The sequence below is a fragment of the Pongo pygmaeus genome, chromosome 5, assembly GCF_028885625.2.
Source record: "Pongo pygmaeus isolate AG05252 chromosome 5, NHGRI_mPonPyg2-v2.0_pri, whole genome shotgun sequence".
Lineage (NCBI taxonomy): Eukaryota > Metazoa > Chordata > Mammalia > Primates > Hominidae > Pongo > Pongo pygmaeus.
Window position 1 is genome coordinate 82,730,371 of NC_072378.2, and position 15,266 is coordinate 82,745,636.

The following is a 15,266-nucleotide window of genomic DNA, read 5'->3' on the forward strand; positions in this document are numbered from 1 at the left end:
CAAGCTCTGGTGTGAGGTAGACCTATGTTTGAATTCTAATTCCATCAATTACTATCTGTTTTGTATTTGGGCAAATTAATTAACCTTTTTAGGCCTCAGTTTTCTCATCAGTAATATAGGACTAATAATAGTTCCTAATTCATAAGGATTAAATGAAATACATGCCAGCAAACAATTTACCACAGTGTCTGTCAGAAAAGTATTCAATTAAACTTAGCTATTTTGTTTTATGTATGTATGTATGTATGTATGTGAAACAGGGTCTCACTCAGATTGCCTACGCTGGAATGTAGGCAATCTCCCTTGGCTTGGGTGATTCTGCCGCCTCAGACTCCTGAGTAGCTGAGACTACAGGTGTGTGCCATCATGCCCAACTAATTTTTTTTTTTTGTATTTTTAGCAGAGATAGGGTTTCGCCATGTTGGCCAGGCTGGTCTCAAACTCCTGAGCTCAAGCGATCCACCTACCTCAGCTTTCCAAAGTGTTGGGATTACAGACATGAGCCACTGCACCTGACCAGCTATTTTGTTTTAAAAAAGAACCACTAGGCAGCCCACATGGCCAAATGGAAGCAAAATAGCTTTTGGTGTCAGATCTGGCTCTATAGTGTATAGATTGTTAGCTATTTAATTTGGGGGCAATTTCTACAACGAATCAACTTCAAGTTTTTTCAACTATTTATACGACATAATACGTGTATTCCACCTATAAACACCAGGACTCTGCTGGCATCCAATTTCATTGTTTCTTCTCTAGAATGCCACACAAATGTCATTTTAAAGAGATTGGAGACAGTCACAGGATAGCTGAGTAAAGAAGAGTCATTCTGAATCCTTACTCTCCATGTGTGACTGTCCATGATGATTACCTAAAGGGTCCTCTGAGCAGATAACAGAAAGGAGTGGAGCAAGGCAGATGAGAAGACACCAGCCTGTGATTCAGGAGAAGTGGTGTGAAGATAGGAGGCTGATATTTGTCTCCCAGGTGTGAACAGGATGTGAGGAATCTGTTCCCAGGATACACTACAGACCACACAGGGCCAGGAGGGCTGATCACCAGAGGTCCAGAAGACTGTCTACAGTGCCAGGAAAGCCAAAAATCTCTTCATGATATAAAAATGTCCAGAAATATTCTTAATATTCTTTGAGATTGGTGCTAACCCATGACATTTCTAGTTCCATAAGAGCTTCAACTAGTATTTTGACAATAATCCTAACAGTTATTAAATTTGTGGTTGCAAAACAAAATATTCAGAAATATCTCCTATATGTTACTTTTGTTAACTACAAAATATAATCTAGACAAGAAGTACTTTTCTTCTTTTTGGGGTCGTCTGGTAGTGAATGTCTGTGGTATTGTATTTATTCCTCTTGCTAAGATACATGACTGGTTCTATTTAATCCTATTCAAAAAGTATTTACTAATTTTCTGCTTTGTGCCTAGCATTGTGCTAGATACTACTGAAGTTTTAAAAGAAGTTTATGGAAGACTCTCTGTCTTTAAAAAAGATAATCTACAGGCCGGGTGCGGTGGCTCATGCCTGTAATCCCAGCACTTTGGGAGGCCAAGTCGGGCTGATCACAAGGTCAAGAGATCGAGACCAGTCTGGCCAACATGGTGAAATCCCGTCTCTACTAAAAACACAAAAATTAGCTGGGTGTATTGGCATGTGACTGTAATCCCAGATACTTGGGAGGCTGAGGCAGGAGTATTGCTTGAACCAGGGAGTTGGAGGTTGCAGTGGGCCAAGATCACACCACTGCACTCCAGCTTGGCAACAGAGCGAGACTCCGTCTCAAAAAAAAAAAAAAAAAAAAAAAAAAGGATAATCTACAATTTAGTTATAAAGGCAACACCTAATCTTTTACAATAGGAAGCTCTCAGGAGTGTATCATAACCAGAAATAAAATTAAATGTCAAAGTGTGTAATAAAGACAGCCATGGCTATGGAGAAAGATCAAGATGAGCTAGACTTGTCACAAAAAGATTCCAGGATGTGGTGGTATTTAAGCAGTACCCTAAAGGAGAAGCTTAGATCATTGGAGAATAATTCTCAGGTCTTTCCAGACAGGATAAGAGATAAGCAGTTACACAGGCGTACATATGCATGGTGTGTTTGAAGGCTATGGGATGAGGGAGAATGAAAAGAATGTCAAGCTTCTAAGCTTTGCTGCCTGCTTGGAAAGGGGGTATCACTAATAAAAATGTGAATGCTGAGAGTGAGGAAAGGTAAGTAAGGCTTTCATAATGTTGTGTTTAAGGACACAGTAGGGCATGTCTGTGGAATTACCCAACAGGCAACTGGAGATATGGAAAAAGATGAGAATAGAGATACACAGATTTGGCCACTACTAGAATGAAGATAATAGAAATGAATGAATGAATGAGATATTTGAAAGCATAAGAAAAAGAGAAGAAAAAACTGGTAACAAAAAAGGAATGCTAGAAAAAAAACTCTTACTTAAAAGGGAGATGAAAAGGAGACAAGGAAAATAATGAGTGGGGACATAATTGAGATGATATAAAAACAGGAATATTGTGTTGAAGCCTAAGAGAAAACCAGCAGAAAGGCCAAGAGATGCAGCCAGAGAGATCACTAGCTATGATAGGAATTAGTGATGTGGTATGTTGACAACATCACATTTTTTGTTCCTTCAAAGTGTTTTTCGGTAGTGATTGTTACTTTTCTTGGAGAGTAAACTGAAAATATTTTTCATGGAATTTGTCACTAGAGGGTGCTAGAGTTATTTAAGAAAGAAAACACTGACTATTGCAGGTAACCAAAACTCTGATGTGCCTATTCTAAAAGACAATGATTACATTTTCCTTAATGCAAAAGCAACTTTTACATGCTGTCTTAGTAATTAGACATCCATTTATGTTTAACAAGATTTTCTGAGTTAAAGAAAACCTGCGACATCAGCTGGCATGCTTTTTAATGCAGTGAAGAAAATGACAGGAGAACATTATTGCTTCCAAGCATCTGTTCTCATAGAATGATGCCAGGTGCTAGCCACCAAGATTATGCTCCTTTAGATCACATCAGTAACATAAAAATCTTTGTCTACATTCTTGGGGTTCCTCTTCACAATGGAAAAAATATTTGCAGGATAAAAATATTTGAATATCAATCAAGTTCTTTGGATCAGTTCAGCTGCAAAGGTTTAATCGTAAGAGAAGAAATTCACTTAAGTTTCTCATCCACAAGTGGTAACCTGTTCAAATCTGAAACATGATATCAACCTGATGAACATCAACCTGATGATTATCAAAAGCTCATGATTTTACAAATATATGCCCAATCACCGTATCATCCTGCTGAGGCTTGGGAAGGGGAGGGAAACTGATAGGAACATGCAGCTCATGATATCTCTTGTGCCAGGAATTATCAAAGTCCTTTGCCTCTGACCTAAGAGTTTCAGGTCTTCTGTCAATATCTATGAAATTGTGGCTAACTTGTTAGCTTGCAAGTAGAGTACAATCTCAGATCTTTCACAGTTTCATGACAGTACAAGATTCCCCAGTGGGTCTGCTTTGTGATGTTCTGAGAATCTTTCCTCAAGGCCCAGACAGAGCTCACTTCTCCTATTCTTTTAATGATTTTATAAACAACTAATTTCCGATTTTGATTTAATTTGTGCTTAAATACTAGGGTGGTTTCTGTTTCCTGTACTGAACCCTGAATAATAAACATGTGCACTATACCATATCAGATTTTCACTTTAAACCTTCAAAATGCCATTCATTATTAAGCACTGTTCTCAACAGGGAAATATTTACCACTTAATCATCATTTGGAAACAATTCTGTTTTTGCTTTTTTTTAGGTAACAGTCTAGCTCTGTAGCCCAGGATGCAATGCAGTAGCACGATCTCAGCTCACTGCAACCTCTGCCTCCTGGGTTCAAGCAATTCTCCTGCCTCAGCCTCTTGAGTTGGGGTGGGGGGGATCACAGGCAAGCACCACCATGCCCAGCTAATGTTTGTATTTTTAGTAGAGATGAAGTTTCACCATGTTGGCCAAGCTGGCCTCGAACTCCTGGGCTCAAGTGATCCGCCTGCCTCAGCCTCCCAAAGTGCTGGGATTAGGGGCATGAGCCACCACACCCAGCCCTGGAAACAATATTTTTAATTGTCTCATCACTGTCACAGAACTTGATCTGATGTGTGAAGACACAAAAATGTTCCTCTTAAGAAATAAAAAACACAATTTTTCTAATGACTACTGAAGAAGAACCTTTTGTTTGTGAGTCGGTATGAACATGCTACCCACCCCTTATACTCCACTGGGAAAGATTTTCTCTTCTTCAGACTTTACTTCTTTCAGAGAGTAAGCTGAGATGCTAGATAAATAAAACAGACAACCTAGGCTGAGCACACTTGGTATTTTAAACCCTTGGTAAACTTAGAGGATTTTATAATACCTCAGCAGTAGTGAGGAAAATCTTATCTGTGATCTGCCTCAATCCACACGCCACAACACCAAGAGCAACTCCAGGGAACACATAGGAATTATTGCCTTGGCCAGGATATAAGGTCTGTCCATTTGGAAGAGTGACTGGATCAAAAGGACTGCCACTGGCAAAAATTGCACGTCCCTACAACAAAGACACATACAACTCACTTTAAAAAGAAGCAGAATATTTTAAAACAAATGTATCATAACAGAACTACCCCACAGCCTAAACTGTAAGTACTTAGAAAGAAGTCTAGTTTTTTATTAACTTGCTAATAAGTCTGGACAAGCTTTTGTGATGTTGTGCAATCAGTTCTGGAATGGGTGATTATTACTATTCTCTGTCTTACTCTTTACTTCCAGGAGGAGCATGCAAAGTACAGGATGCCCTAAGACCATCACTCTATTCTCTGCAGTGGTTTAACCCACAGGGTCATCAACCATTTCTATATAGGCTTCCAATTATAGGCATCTGAAGATAAAAAATGATGGGCTAATATTTAAGTATTGAAAATAATGATATTTTAGGTTGGGGTTTAGGAATCAACACATTTCCAAAATAAAAACTGGGAAAATCATATATATTTCTATATTGTAAAGACTTATGTGGGCTGGGCACAGTGGCTCATGCCTGTAATCCCAGCACATTGGGAGACCGAGGGGGGCAGATCACTTGAAGTCAGGAGTTTGAGATCAGCCTGGCCAACATGGTGAAACCCCATTTCTACTAAAAATATAAAAAGTGACTGGGGAGTGGTGGTGGGTGCCTGTAAGCCCAGCTACTCGAGAGGCTGAGGCAGGAGAATCGCTTGAACTCAGGAGGCAGAAGTTGCAGTGAGCCTAGATCACACCACTGCACTCCAGCCTGGGCAACAAAGCAAGATTCCAGCTCAAAAAAAATAAAATAAAGTAAAATAAAATGAAATAAAATAAAATAAAGAGTTATGTGGAGAATCACATAGGAAACAAACTCATTGGCAGGAGTAGAATTGGCAAGGAAGAAGAAGATTAAGTTATCAATATTTTTCAACAATTGTCTTCATTTTGCCTAGTATTAATATTTTGTCATAATTATTTCGAGGAATCTCATGTACTGCTTGCTTTAAAAAGGCATGAACTTGGCTGGGCGTGGTGGCTCACGCCTGTAATCCCAGCATTTTGGGAGGTCGAGGAGGGTGGATCACTTGAGGTCAGGAGTTGGAGACCAGCCTGGCCAACATGGTGAAAGACCATCTCTACTAAAAATACAAAAATTAGCTGGGTGTGGTGGTGGGCACCTGTAATCCCAGCTACTCAGGAAGCTGAGGCAGGAGAACTGCTTGAACCTGGGAGGCGGAGGTTGCAGTGAGCCGAGATCGTGCCATTGCACTCCAGCCTGGGTGACAGAGTGAGACTCCATCTCAAAAAAAAAAAAAAAAAAAAAAAAAAAAGGCATTAACTAGGGCCTGTTAGGTGCTGCATTTCATATTGCTAATCAAAAGAACATTTATCTGTGATGGTGAGAGTGGACATCTAGTTGAGAGTATTTAGGCTTCAAAGTAGGAATCAGAAACCCTCAACAAATAAAGCATCACAGTCTAAGAAATCTATTTGAAAAGTCTAAAGCATCAAATCCCCAAGGCATAGTTTAAATGATGACAGAATGGGTTTTAACTTTCATATCTCTTGGATCTAGAGTCTAAATAATATTAATACTAACCTATTTTTAGCAAATGTCATAATATACCTTTTAGTTGTTCTTAAAGTTGTATAACAGAAATTCAACCTTCTTTGAGAGATAAAAAGATGAAAATAGATGAGGCAGAAAAACAAATTCTCATCTAGCTGTTTATAAGACACTGTTACGTTTTGCACAGAATTCGGTTTTGTTTTCAGACAAGTCTGACACCTTAAGCTCTTTAGCAGATAAAACATTTTGTTATAAACAACTTTCTAATGTAACTAAATTATTACTTCATATATAAAGGTTTTGGAAAATTATATTTGAGAAAGAGGCCTGTAACATTATATATATGTATCTCCCCCTCCTCCTGCACTCCCACTCTTCCTGCCTGTCTTTCTATAATCACCATATTTTAAGGAGAAATGTCATTAAATAAATGATAGTACTGTAGCTAGCTAAATATTCTCATATATATGTTATTAACATGGTGAAGGAAACCTTCCCATACCATTTTTGGATTATATTTTTATGGTTCAATAGTCTTTTTGTATATTGTAACTTAACCGTTCCTATCTTCACCTGTGCCTACAGTAGCAGAAACTCACATCCAGCAACAGGCAGACCTTTCCTTTTTCTCCAATCCTTTAGCCAAACCAGTGTCTAAATTTTCATCCCCAAAATAACTTTCAATGTTTTATGCAGAAAAACATAGAACATTAGGCAAGATGATAAGCAAGAGTTGAGGCATACACTTATATCAGACACATTCAAAGTTTAAAACACAACTACATAAATTTGGCTAATTTTGTTTATGTGAGTTATAGATAAGTCTCTTAACCTTTGAGGCCTGTTGAGATATATTAAGACAAAATAATTAATTAAACACTTGTTTATTATATGCCTAGTATGTGCAAGGCATGATGCTAAAATTTTGTTGTTGCTCAAAGGACTTTTTTTTTTCCTTTAAGGATTTAAGGACTACTGAATAATGTGAGGCAAATTCTCCAATCTAGAGATCAGATAAAAATTAAAATCAGTGAGAACACTTATGCCATCCCAAATAAGAGAGATAAACAATGGAGTGGCTCCTTGCCAAAAAAAATCATTAATTCCAGTATTGAGCATTTAAGGATATATGATTAAAATAGAGCCATTAAGTTCCAGTTAGTGCAGAGTGACATAGCTTTCATGTTTACCTCTCTAGTTCATTTTGGATTTCTTTCCAAAATTAATATTTTAGATAGATATGACTCAACCTCTATTTTGTTGTAATGATATTTTAAAGTCTTTGAAGGGAAAAAAGGCTCCTTTCAGCATATCAGCCAAATATATATTAGTACAAACATGGTATAAAATAAATCATAGTAAAATATTGAAGCATTGATGACTCCTATCCCAATCTGGCTAGATGTCAAGATAGTTGCCCAAATGTTCCACCCATAGTACCAAAACCCAAACCCAGGATTTAGCAAAGCAAAAATAAGGTTGTGGTTTTACATTGTATGCTTCAGTGTTTGGGAATAGCTCGTTAAAAGCTATTTTAATAAGCCTCTAGAACCAAGCTGCTTCCTTTCTATTTAACTTTTATGTTTAAATCTTAGAAATTTCCAAATCACTTGTGGAAAATTATCAGTAAAACATTAAAATATGTATTTTATTTTGTTGAAGAAGAGGATTTATACAACATTCTAGAAAAGGAAATAGTTCTTATCCCTCTGATCTGTGTGCTTTTCTTTCCATTTTGGTTGTATAATTTTTAAACTTAAACAGTAAGCACCTTAGATATCCTAGGCCTCCCTATAATGAATAAAAATTTGATTATTAAAATATCTGTTATAGTTTTACTTTACCTTGGTTATTTTGTAGCACTGCTCTGCAGAACATTCTGCTTTGCTAGTTGGATTACTCAAAGCAAAAATAATAGGCCGTTCATTGAAGGCAGCCATATCTTTGAGAATTTGTTCTGAGAATGCACCACCAATTGCAGCAACTCCTAATGAAGAAATATGAAGCTGGTAATTAACACTATCACTGGTTAATTCACACAAGAAGACCATGCCTCAAATCAGTGATATCTGTCAGGTCATTTTCTAATAGACCCTAAACAAAATGCTATATAGACTATTTGTATTAAAGTATAGTGACAAAAAGAGGCAAGTTTGTTAATGCCAACAATCCTTACAATCCTTAGGGTCACAAATCTACAAATATCTATTAAAAATTAAAGATAATATTTGGCTCCTATAGTACATTGAGTTAGTTACCAATCACTTGGAAATTTGTATCTAATAGGTAAACTTTCTTTTTAAGCAATTCTATGAGTATATTTCAGTCTGTCAGGCTATAAAGCAATTACGTTTTATAAACCAACGCTATCACTTAAGACAACCATCTGATTCAATTGCAAAAGTAAAGTACCACCCACTGAAGTAACTTTAACAGAAGAATAAAGCAATTAGCATAATGGAAATGAAAAACGATAAGATTATTGACAGAATATATTTTGTAAAAACAATATTAAACACTTAGTAAAGTTCCTGTCATGGAGTAAGTACTTGTTTTATTGTAGTTATCATCATTATTTTCAACATTGTCATCTGTTTCACAAGAGCTTGTAGGAATGGAGTATAATACAGGGTAAAAATCAAAATTATGTATGCACAAAATAAAGGATAAAGTTTCATAAATTCCTTTGAGTTTTCTAAAACCACTTTAAAGTCTTGCAGTGCACATGCATTGTGTAAGTACTGTATTAAGTGCTATAAGGAACATAAAGATTTGTGAGATGTGATCCCTGTCTTCCAGGAGGGTCTTATCTACTGCAGTGTTTCTCAACCTCAGCACTATTGACATTTTAGGCTGGATAATTCTTTGTCGCTGGGGTTGTCCAGTGCACTACAGGATATTTAGTAGAATCCTTCCGCTGCCTCTATCTGCTAGATGTCAGTAGCCCCTCCCTTTACTCCCTTCCAACCCCGCTACCCTAGTTAAGACAACTCAAAGCTTCCAGACATTGCCAAATGTTTCCTGCAGGGCAAAAATCCCTCTTATTTGAGAACCACTGTCTATCTGGAGTAATCAAGCCTAGAAAAGTGCTGAACGTGCCAGGTATTAGCAGGCTGACAGAGTTAGAGGAGGGGGCCATACACTTCAGCTCAGATCTGTAAGAGAAAGACAACAGGACTAACGTTAAAAATCTAGGTCTCTACAGGGTACTGTCGCTTGAGTGAACGTGTAGTTTTTTTAATTCAAAGGGTTAGAATTTCAAAAAGGCTAAATTATACCTCAAAAATTGGTAGTAAAAAAAAAAACAATCAGGTCAAAATAAGGGGCAGGGGAGAAGGGAGAGGAGAAAATGCTTACCTATGAGGGCAGTTGGTTTTATTTCTTGAACAATGGCTTCTAGGTTCTTCATTTCTTCATGTTCATGGGCAAACTTCTCTTTCTCTTGTGTTAAGGAAGCACGTCCCTAAGTAAAGCAAGTAAGAAAAAATTAAGAATCTGCCAAACATGTGCGGGTCAAATACATTTCGGTATATATATTACAAATATTTATGCTTAACATTTTTATGTATGATGTGTTACAGCTATTCTTAAAGTCTCTTCTTCAATTGTCAGAATGTTATTTCATTCATTCGTTCAACAAATATTTATATGTCAATGTTCTAGGCAATGGAGATGTAACAGTGAACAAAACAAAGTCCTTCATTTAATTGATATTGAAAATCCTAATTTTACAGACATGTGAGAACTAGCATTAACAAATGGCAATGCAAAATATAATTTAAATAATTATATTGTTTGCCACACATTGTGTTTCACAGCAGGTCTCAGAATTTGGAGTTGGCTTCAGCTGTAGCCCTACTGATTTATGCTACTGACTAAGAAAAGAATTTGAAGTCATATTTATGCCATTGTTAGATTTTCTCAGTATTTGTTTTATATGTTTTTGTTTTTAATGTTCTGATTATGAATGTGCCATGTGTTATCTAGTAAACATCTAATTATAATATTCTAGCTGCAAATTTTAAAGATTTGACTACATAATGGATTACTGCCTAATTTTATATGGTACTTGATGACTTACAAGTTGTTTTCACATATTTCATTTGATCCCCTCAACAATTCTGAGAAGCAGGACAAGTATAAGTATAGTCATTTTACATATGCGGAAACATGTTCAGAAGTTTTGAGGGACTTGCTCAAGGCAAGAGATTGTACTGGAACTCAAAGCCTTTTCAATATAGCACAGAATCACCCCGGGCAAAAACTTAACAAATAGTATGTCATAGTCTTTGCAAATTGTTAATAATGAAGATAGTACAATTTTCTTGCTTTAAAGGGTTATTATCATTTTATTTCTGTTGCTTTTGTTTGTTTGAGATGAGGTCTCATTTTGTCATGCAAGTTGGAGTGCCATGGATCAGAGGTCACTGCAGCCTTGAACTCCTGGGGTCAAGGGATCCTCCCGCCTAAGCCTCTCTAGTAGCTGGAACTACAGGCGTACACCACCATGCTTGGCTAATTTATCATTTTTTTTTAGAGATGGGGGTCTCGCTATATTGCCCAGGGTTGTCTCGAACTCCTGGCCTCAGGAGTGATCTTTTCGCTTCAGCCTCCTGAGTCACTAGGATTATAGGCGTGAGCCACCATGCCAGGCTCTGTTTTTTTGTTGTTGTTGTTTTGTTTTGTTTTTTAATTTTATTTTGTTTGTCTTTTTTTTTTGAGACAGAGTTTTTGCTCATGTTGCCCAGGCTGGAGCGCAATGGCGCGATCTCGGCTCACCGCAACCTCCGCCTCCTGGGTTAAAGCTATTTTCCTGCCTCAGCCTTCCAAGTAGCTGGGATTACAGGCATGTGCCCAGCTAATTTTATATTTTTAGTAGAGACAGGCTCTGTTTTTAAAAGCAATATACTGAATTACTAAAAAATTTGAAACATATGAACCTCTTTGTGCTTGTCTCCTCATCTGTAAATAAGGATAATAAGAATTTCTACCTCATCAGGTTGTTTGTGGGGTAAATGAAATGTAATACACGTAAAACACTCAGGACTGTACCTGGTTTATAGTAAGAGCTCAATGCTAGTTGTTGTTGCAATTAAAATTTTTGTGAAGAAGAAAAAAATCATAATTCCAGCACTTAAAGTTTTGGTATATTTTCTCCTATTAATAATCTGCTGTAGGCCAGGCGCGGTGGCTCATGCCTGTAATCCCAGCACTTTGGGAGGCTGAGGTGGGCAGATCATGAGGTCAGGAGATCGAGACCATCCTGGCTAACACGGTGAAACCCCGTCTCTACTAAAAAAATACAAAAAATTAGCTGGGCGTGGTGGCAGGAGCCTGTAGTCCCAGCTACTCAGGAGGCTGAGGCAGGAGAATGGCATAAACCCAGGAGGCGGAGCTTGCAGTGAGCCGAGCTCACACCACTGCACTCCAGCCTGGGCGACAGAGAGAGACTCCATCTCAAAAAAATAAAAAATAAAAAAAAGAAATGATTAGCCAGTTTTGAGAATCAGTGTATTAAATGATCTATCATATCCCTACCACATGCGTTTTTAAGAGGTTATGTGCTATGTTTTCAAAAAAGTACACAATAATGAGTCTAAAGAAGAAAAGCTACAGAATAGGATAAATTGGAAGTCACAGCTTTTTTTGCTGACAAGCTGAGATATAATGAAAAATATTTAAATTGCCTAGAATGGGAAACAAATAATAAAAAAGACAGATGAATAATGTATGAAAAGAAAAAGATATATGCTTAATCATAAACATCTTTATTAATCATAGTATACCCACTGGCAGCTCCTAGACACTGAAGCCAGAACTTAGCCAGAAGACATTCCATCTAGTAAGAAGCATAAATTACCCACGGCAACACTTTCAAAGGCTTGATTCCTGGTATGACTTACAAGTGCTGAAAGAATGCTGAAAAAAGTCCAGGAATCACGAAATGGTAATACTAGCAATACTGAAGGTCTTACTTGACAAAACAGAAGAAGCAGAAGACACACATACAAAACGTCTCCCAAGTATGTTCTCTATCATTTTCAAAATTGACTTGATGACCTAGTTTAAAGAAACTACTGGAATGTGACAACCTTTTCTAAATCCGGTAATACTGAGGCAACTACCTATACCTCTGGACTTCTATTTTCTAGACTAATGGCTTATTTTTCTTTATTTTTCAAAATCTGATTTGGAATAAATATTCGTTATGCCAGTAACTTCAGTTGGTATGGAAATGAGTAGATGTCTTTTCCCTTCATTCTCCCTTTTCAGGATCCCTTGCTGAAATCTTTTTGCCTTCTTTTAGCAAAGTGCATGTGGGCACTTCTTACCTCAGAAATCCCAAATTCTATGATGCATCTTTTCTCTCTCTCTTTTTTTCAAGTCTCTAATTACCTCAAACATATTATGGATAGCTGAAACTTTATTTGTGATATTATTACTTTAATCTCCCCTATCCCTTTATATTGTGATGATTCTTACTATATCGTAGAAGATATAACCAGATTTAATTACTACCTTTTCAAAAGCACATGTTTGTAGTGGACATAGGGAGGAGAATGGGGGCAAAGGTTGCCAAGATTTTGGGCTATTATTCCACAGCCCAGGATAGGAATAAGTAAATCAATTCTAGATTACCAGTGACAAATATTTATTCCTTCTTACATACAGGGACTAGAAAAACTCTTCCACAAGCCCCAGTTGGACTACCTACCCCCAGTTTACTGGCCTGTTTTTGCTGTCATGTCATTAGTTTATCAGAGCTGAACCTGGCCCCTCTTTGGATCTGTAGACAGGGCTTCCTCAGCACATGGTCAGTAGCATTTCACTGCATTTGTTGCAAATCAGGTATGTGCACTTGCTAAAAGAGTCCAGAGCTGTGTTTCATCATCTCAGGACAGATTAAACAAAAATAAATTATGTGACAAAAGTATAGTAAGGGGCATGGAGTGTTTTTAATGTAAGATAGTAGGTGGTGAACTCCATCAATATTTAATTTTGTATGTTAAAAATCAATATTCATAATTTTCTAAGACTCATGCATATAATCTTTGGCCTCTGTTCTTTTTAATACCTACATGCATTGATCATACTCTATTTGAAATAAAAAAGAGGGAGAAAACAATCAAGCCAGATACTTTTTACCAGCTTACATAGTCTATTTGGAGTTAGACTTTTTTATTAAACCACAGTGTATGAAATGTATTAACCATCATTCAGGGTGAAGGCAGCACCAGTCAAAAATTCTGATAAAATAGCAGATAAGCTGTATAGTCTGTAGTTTCAAGCCCTCGACCTAGAGATCATACTTTCAGGAATGAAATAACTATATTGTCAAAACTACCTTTATAACATACAATATACCTTTATTGACCATCTCTTTCTACAGGAGCTAAACATTTAACTATAAATCAGAAAAATACAGTACAGCAAAATTATTTAAAACAAAACAAAATAAAATAAAAATCAAAACAAAATTCAAACCAGTCTATGGCTTCATTCTGGGTTAGATGAAATCGATCCTTCATAATGTCTGTTAATATGCTACTTTTTATTTTGATGTTCTGTCTTAGCATTAATTTGGTTTATTAGTGAGAATGAAAATATAATATTTATTTAAGACAAAGATTAAACCTGGTTTGTTTTGTGGCTTCTTATCCTCCCTGAAAATGCTCTAAATCTTCACTGCAAAATGCAAATACTAGGCAACATTCCCTTTTCATCCTCTTTTCACTGTCTTTATTCTTACTTTAATTTTTGTTTTGGAAGGTTTTTTAAAACTAAGTGTTAGTTTTACATTAAAATGTATTAATATTAGTTGACAAAATTAATATATAAATTATTTTCCACTATAAAAAACTAAGGCATCTTATGTTTATTACTATAAAGTACAAAGATATTTGAGTATGATCCATAACCAAGTAATTGACTTCAATTAACCTTGGTGATATGGATGAATTATTTACAATATTGGTATTCTATAGCATTAACTCTTTCCACTGCACATATGGATATGGGGTAAATGATGGAAAATGCTTAGCCTGTGACACTGAAAGTTGAAAGAGAAAATACGCTGGAATAATAATTATCTAGCATGATGATGATATAACTTCAAAGATGAGCTGACTTCACAGTTCATGTTTTAGTTTTTGGCATGGTGTTTTTAAAAAGTGGAGTTTCACCAAGAAAATTTTTTATTTAAAACTTTATAGTATTTTTACATTTTATAAACAATTACGTTACAAGTTAATAAAATTAATAAAATGATTATTATTGGTTCTCAGGAGATATAAAAGTACTAGGAATGAAAGATAAAAAACACAAAAGAATCATGTAAATTTGAAAACAGGATTACACTAATTTACTGGTTATTCTAAGGCTTAGTTCTGCAACAAAAGTCAATATAAGGATTTTGACTGTTTAAAAGCATGAAAGAAAAAGTGAAACTTAATATGTATCTTTTATATTAAATAGTGTACAAGCTATTAAATATATAATAGCCTTTTAAAATGTAATTTTATCTTGGCAAGCAGAATATATGAACTTCTTTATTTTGGCAAGTAAAAGACATGAAGTAAGAGAGACTGACTAGATCTAGCCAGCTACTTCACAGTTATTCCAAGTATTATATCCGTGGACTCTGGAATCTCAGCTCAGTAAATATGTGTTAAAATTATTCAAGATGCTAAAATCTATATATTTTGACACAGATTTCAGGTAAAAATGTCATCAGAGACAACAAAATAAAACCACATAGACTTCCACTTTTTGGACTTTCGAATATTTTATATCCCTAAGGACAACCATTTGTATAGCTTTCTCCACAGCTCCTACTATTCCTACTATTGACATGATGACCCCGAGATCCCCATCTCCAGCCCGGACACTTATCCTCTGTATCACACTATTGACACGATGACCCCGAGATCCCCATCTCCAGCCCGGACACTTATCCTCTGTACCAGTCCCGTATCTCCAACTGCCAATGGGACATCTCTGTCTGAGGTCTCCACAAGCCCCTTAAACTTACTATGTGTGAAACTGATCCTGTTACTTCCCTTAAATTGGTCTGTTCTTTATTCCTTACTAGACAGACCCCAAGGAGTCCACCTAGACTCCTTCCTCCACTCTACCCTACTCC

The 15,266-nt window shown here is 36.4% G+C and overlaps 1 protein-coding gene across 2 annotated transcripts in view; it reads right to left on the minus strand.

Annotated features, from left to right (window-relative positions):
* Positions 1-15,266, minus strand: part of ME1 (malic enzyme 1) — a 226,597-nt gene that overhangs the window by 8,898 nt on the left and 202,433 nt on the right. Inside the window, exons 10-12 of one of the 2 annotated variants that reach the window (XM_054492838.2) lie at positions 9,482-9,587; positions 7,969-8,111; positions 4,424-4,597 (exon numbers count right to left, since the gene is read on the minus strand). In XM_054492838.2, coding sequence (XP_054348813.1) covers positions 4,424-4,597; positions 7,969-8,111; positions 9,482-9,587 — 423 coding nt within the window. The remainder of the gene's footprint in view (positions 1-4,423; positions 4,598-7,968; positions 8,112-9,481; positions 9,588-15,266) is intronic. The other variant, XM_054492839.2, reaches the window with a different exon arrangement.